Genomic DNA, 6,384 nt, shown 5'->3' with positions numbered 1-6,384 from the left:
GGACCGGGCCGCGGGGACACTAAAAAGCCCCGAAATCATCTCAAGATAACCTCAAGATAACCACCAGCGACTAGAGTACTGTAGATTACAACAATTCAGGTCCCATTTGAGATTTTCTGCATTATTCTTAACACTGGATTCAGAATACAGTATTTTAAAATCCCACATATTTGAGTATCTACCCAGCTGCCATAAATGAATTGTAGCCTTCAAAATTTGCCCAGAACATGACGCATAACTTTCAGTGATCACTTCAGCTGTGATCGGTGAAATGCATTAGTGACAGGATGTTTCCGACCACTATATACAGTTAATGTTATATTGATAATAAGGAATAGTTGATTTATTATTAAGTATTTAAAAATCAATAAATAATGATGAGTTTGTAAAGTGTATAAATGCAACAAATCAATGGAAGGCACTGATAATTCTCCAACAGCTATTACACTTTATGCTACACGCTCATTTGATTAAAACCCCACAGATTTTCAGATCAACTTTCCAGCTGAAGTTCCATAACATTTGACCTACCCCATGTATAACATCATAGATTTCAAATTTTAACAAGTAAAATCTTTCTTTATAATATAAAAACCACAATTTACAAAAAAAAAAAAAAAAAAATCTTTACATATATAAACAATCACTTACAGCATGTGCACTCAGAAGAAGCTAAAGTCAAGACAGATGCACATGTCAGAGTCGAGACGTATGCAAGTGTGCGCAGATCACTGGCAAGATGTTCACAAATCCTCTTTATAAGGTCAACAACATGTATTTCATTTTTTAACTTTTATTGCAGTTTATAATATATTTTTGATTGTTTTATTTTTTTCACGTACAATACCTGTACAGTTTATATTTGTAAGCATAGTGGTAAAGTGTTCAGTGATGCGACTTGGATATGTAAGAGAAACCTACATACTACTGTATTCTTATGTACTGACCATTCTATATAACAATTAACAACTATTTATTCTGAATAGTAAACCATAAACCAGAGAATTATTGTTGCATAAATTAATGACTCCTTACCTCTATTATAATAAATTTTGCTGCATTTCCCATTTAAGTCATTTTGTCGTTACGTTCTTAGTAACTTCTGTGACAAGTACTTTTGGTTATGATGCATTTCCTTCACCAAATGTATTATCAGTTTAAAGTATAACATGAGACCAAATTTTTAAAAATTACCCCAACAAAAACAATATTTTACATCAAATTATCATAATCTTCATAAATCAATGAGAAAAAATACGAGGTTGCTTACTCAGCCAGAATTAGTGACCTGCAACACCTTTTTACCTTCATTTCAGGTATTTGATGACCAAAACATCAATGCTACAGTACATCAACTTCATTGTAGACAGTTGCCATTTTAATTTTTAGCTCAACCTGAAAATTTCCTGAAACTGCAGCTCGGCCTCCCCAGTTCCCAACCGAGGGACCCGGGTTCAATCCCTGGGAAGAGAAGAAATGGATCAGCAAGCTTCCTTTCACCTACCTTGAGGTTACCTTGAGGTGCTTCCGGGGCTTAGCGTCCCCGCGGCCCGGTTGTCGACCAGGTCTCCTGGTTGCCAGACTGATCAACCAGGCTGTTGGACGCGGCTGCTCGCAGCCTGACGTATGAGTCACAGCCTGGTTGATCAGGTATCCTTTGGAGGTGCTTATCCAGTTCTCTCTTGAACACTGTGAGGGGTCGGCCAGTTATGTCCCTTATGTGTAGCGGAAGCGTGTTGAACAGTCTCGGGCCTCTGATGTTGATAGTTCTCTCTTGAACACTGTGAGGGGTCGGCCAGTTATGTCCCTTATGTGTAGCGGAAGCGTGTTGAACAGTCTCGGGCCTCTGATGTTGATATAGTTCTCTCTCGGAGTCCCTGTTGCCTAACAGTCAATAGATACCCAGAAGCTAGGCATCCTGGGGAAGGTTGGTAGTTGGACCAGGATGACCTCAAGAAGCCTAAGTACAGGCCTTCTCACTTGTGTAAAGGAGGAATGTATATATTTATCTCTCAGAATGTTCAGTAATATGTTTATTGTTTGTGATGTGTGTCTATGTATGTATTAACAGGATGTACTGAACGGGGTGAGAATAGCTTGAGCTACCTCATCCCTTTGTGTGTATTTTACCTCAATAAACTTATTTCAATTTCAATTCAATTTCAGGCCTTCTATCACCAACAACTGGAATCATCATAATACAGTATTATACTGTTCATAATTCTGAAGAAAATGCAGCCATAAACTTTACATACAAACATTGCTTAAGCAAATCTTGAGCACTCGCCAGGTGATTTCCGAGCCTCTTTTCTGATAAGCATTTTATACTATACTAATAAATATTGATAATACCTCTGACATTGATGCAAAGAGTTAAAATACACCTAACCAAACCAATGTCTAATATGAACAAAACCTAAGTATAACACCTAACAAGGCCTATGTACTATATGTACTGCAAATTTTAGTACATACTACACCCAAAGACATGCGCTTCTTAGATGCATTAATATATCAGTTGTCTATGATTTTCCACTGAATCACACTTGTACACATTATCAGAACTGGCTGCATTTATACAATGAATATGAGAACAATAAATTTGTTACCAAGTGAATTGATAGTCCAAATCACTGAGCACTTTGGAGCTTTAATAGTATAAAAACCTGTGAGAGTAACTGTCTATCCAAAGAAAACGACATCTGTATTGTAATTTTCCAGTACAAAGTAGCCTATTTTTATACTGTATTTATATTTTCACAGCAAATAATTTTCCTGCTCTCTTAAATTAAAGTACCTGATGACCAGACCACACACTAGAAGGTGAAGGGATGACGACGTTTCGGTCCGTCCTGGACCATTCTCAAGTCAATTGTCGACTTGATAGTACAAATAGTACCATTAGGACCATTCTCAATCGACTTGAGAATGGTCCAGGACGGACCAAAAAGTCGTCGTCCCTTCACCTTCTAGTGTGTGGTCTGGTCAACATACTTAAGCCACGTTATTGTGACTCATCGCCTGCTTAAAGTACCTGATATAGCAAATATAAGGCAGTATTTAAAATATATAAATATATACAGTACCATACATCAATAATTAATGAAGATATAAAATTAATGGGATTGTGCTATGTCTGAAAAGTAGTTTAGAATATCATCAATAGAAAACTCAAGGTTGATCATAGCTCCCGGATAGCAGCGGTGAATAAGATCTTCTATCAGCTTGTACTGCCGGATGAACTCCTCTTGCATGGCACGCCACACAACCTATCAAACAAAGAATAGAATAATTACTGTATGTCGGCACATCTTGGTGACAGTTTACCATATCCCAATCAATAAGCCTATAAAATTAACAAATGTGTACGTACGTATACATACACGCACATTGAGCTCAACATTCCACTTCAATTCATTTTTCTGTCACCTTTGTGTACATGAACCTTGGCAGATATATGGAAAAACGCAACCACATTCCAATCTACAAAAATGCAAACATCCTCTTAACTATAGACCTGTATCATTCACAAGTGTAGTAGTCAAAACATTACAAAAAATAATTGAAACCAAATGAGTAGAACACTTGGAGAGAAATGATATACATGTACTGTAATAACAAATGGAATGCTTTCCAACAGGAAGATCCTGTGTAACAAATCTATTTAGTTTATATGACAGAGCCACAGAGATTTTACAGGAAAGATGTCCGAGTTGACTGCATTTATTTGGACCTTAAAAAGGCTTTCGACAGAGTTCCACATAAAACACTGTTCTGGAAACTGGAATATACTAAACGGGTCACAGGGAGCACCACTCCATAAAGGAGGAAATAAGGCAGAGGCAAAAAATTACAAACCGATAGCACTAACATCGCACATCATAAAAATTTTTGAGTGCTAAGAAGTAAGATCACAAAATACATGGAATCACAGCATCTCCATAACCCCGGACAACATGGTTTCAGAACAAGGCGCTTTGCCTGTCGCAGTTGCTGGACCACTATGATATGGCATTAGATGCTATGGAAGACAAACACAACGCTGATGTAATTTACACAGATTTCGCAAAAGCTTTTGATAAATGTGACCATGGTGTTATTGCATATAAAATGCGTTCAAAAGGAATTACCGGGAAAATAGACAGATGGATCTACAATTTCCTGACTAACAGAACCCAACGTGTAATAGTCAACAAAATAAAATCCAGCCCATCAACCGTGAAGAGCTCAGTCCCCCAGGGTACTGTGCTTGCTCCAGTACTTTTTCTCATCCTCGTATCGGACATAAACAAGAACACAACCTATAGCACTGTATCATCCTTTGCAGATGACACTAGGATTTCATGAGAGTTGGCAACATAGAGGACACGGCAAACCTCCAATCAGATGTAGATCAGGTCTTTTTAAGGGCTACAGAAAATAATATGGTGTTTAACCAGGATAAGTTCCAGCTCATGCGCTACGGAAAAAATGAAAAATATAAAAACGGAAACCACGTACAAAACTCAGGCAAATCATAACAAGGAACGAAAAGGCAATGTAAAGGATCTGGGTGTACTCTTGTCGGAAGACCTTACCTTTAAAGAACACAATAAAGTAGCCGTCACAACTGCAAGAAAAAGGACAGGTTGGATAACAAGAACTTTTCACACTAGAGATGCTATACCGATGATGATACTTTTCAAAACGCTTGTGCTCTCTAGAGTGGAGTACTGCTGCACAATGACAGCCCCTTTCAAAGCTGGAGAAATTGCTGACCTGGAGAGCGTGCAGAGATCCTTTACTGCTAGAATCCACTCAGTAAAACATCTAAATTACTGGGACCGACTAAAGAGCCTAAATCTGTACTCCTTTGAGCGCAGGCGGGAGAGATACATAATAATTTACACGTGGAAAATAATTGAGGGGCTGGTCCCAAACCTGCACACAGAAATAACATCACATGAGACCAGAAGACATGGCAGGATATGCAGAATACCCCCGTTGAAAAGCAGAGGTGCAACAGGTACTCTGAGAGAGAACTCTATCAACATCAGAGGCCCGAGACTGTACAACACGCTTCCACTACACATAAGGGGCATAACTGGCCGACCCCTCACAGTGTTCAAGAGAGAACTGGATAAGCACCTCTAAAGGATACCTGATCAACCAGGCTGTGACTCATATGTCAGGCTGCGAGCAGCCGCGTCTAACAGCCTGGTTGATCAGTCCAGCAACCAGGAGGCCTGGTTGATCAGTCCAGCAACCAGGAGGCCTGGTCGACGACCGGGCCGCGGGGACACTAAGCCCCAGAAGCACCTCAAGGTAACCTCAAGGTAAGGGAGTGTTTTGACATGGATCAAAAATTTTCTGACAGAAAAATGAAAGCACTAATCAGAGGCAATATATCAGATTGGAGAAATGATACTGGTGCAGTACAACAGGGGTTCAATTCTAGCACCAGTAATGTTCATTGTCTATATAAATAATCTTCCAGAAGGAATACAGAATTATATAAACATGTTTGTGGATGATACTAAGCTACTAGGAAAGATAAGAAACTTAGATGAATGCCATTCCCTTCAAGAAGACCAAGAAGACCTAGACAAAATAAGTGTTAAGGAGTAAAACTTGGCAAATGGAATTTAATGTGAATAAATGCCACATTATGACATTATAGAATGAATGTGGTATAGGAGAAAATTAGCCACACAAAGATCTAGGGGTGGTTCTGGATAGAAAATTGTTACCTGACGACCACATAAAGAACATTGTGCAAGGAGTCTATGCAACACTTCCAAACTTCTGAATTGTTTTTAAGTACAAGGACGGCAAAAAATTCAAGAAATTGTTCATGACTTTTGTGAGACCAAAATTGGAGTTTTCAGCAGTTGTATGGTGCCCATATCTCAAGAAGCACATTAGTAAACAGGAAAAGATGTAAAGACATCCAGAGCCAGAAAAGGTTCTGGGTCTGGTTCCCGGTGGACAAGAACTCCATCGACTAATGCCACAGTCTAATACATACATATCAGGCCAGTAAGCTCTGGGGAGCCGAAGGGGCTCCCCCACAGAAAAGGCAGTTAAATAAGAACTGAAAATGCTATGAATAGTGAGGTTGTGTTTTAAAACAACGTAAGAAAACTTGCCTGAAGTAAGTTTCCCTCCTCGGAAAGGTGCTTCTCCACCTTCTTGTACAGCTGCTCCAATCCTCGCTTCACCTCTTTTCCAGGATATTCTCTACCAAATTGGAAAGTGTGCAAAGATATTAGTTATTATTCAACAGGGTGGTCTGGCTATCTTGCTGAAACTAATAATAATAATAATAATAATAATAATAATAATAATAATAATAATAATAATAATAATAATAATAATACTAGTATGAACAAATCCACAGGAGCC

General features: G+C 38.6%; 1 protein-coding gene across 10 annotated transcripts in view; it reads right to left on the bottom strand.

Moving 5' to 3' along the window:
- Positions 1-777: 777 nt before the first annotated feature.
- Sec3 (exocyst complex component Sec3) overlaps positions 778-6,384 on the bottom strand; it is a 28,418-nt gene continuing 22,811 nt past the window's right edge. For all 10 annotated transcript variants that reach the window (XM_045752415.2, XM_045752420.2, XM_045752417.2 and 7 more), the window contains 2 exons: positions 6,129-6,219; positions 778-3,269 (listed from right to left, as the gene is read on the bottom strand). In XM_045752415.2, the coding sequence (XP_045608371.1) occupies positions 3,117-3,269; positions 6,129-6,219 (244 nt within the window). In that variant the 3' untranslated portion in view covers positions 778-3,116. The remainder of the gene's footprint in view (positions 3,270-6,128; positions 6,220-6,384) is intronic.

This window comes from Procambarus clarkii, chromosome 79 (assembly GCF_040958095.1).
Source record: "Procambarus clarkii isolate CNS0578487 chromosome 79, FALCON_Pclarkii_2.0, whole genome shotgun sequence".
In the NCBI taxonomy this organism is placed as follows: Eukaryota; Metazoa; Arthropoda; class Malacostraca; order Decapoda; family Cambaridae; genus Procambarus; species Procambarus clarkii.
Note: the sequence above shows the minus strand (reverse complement) of the source record. Positions and strands in the feature narration are given on the sequence as shown.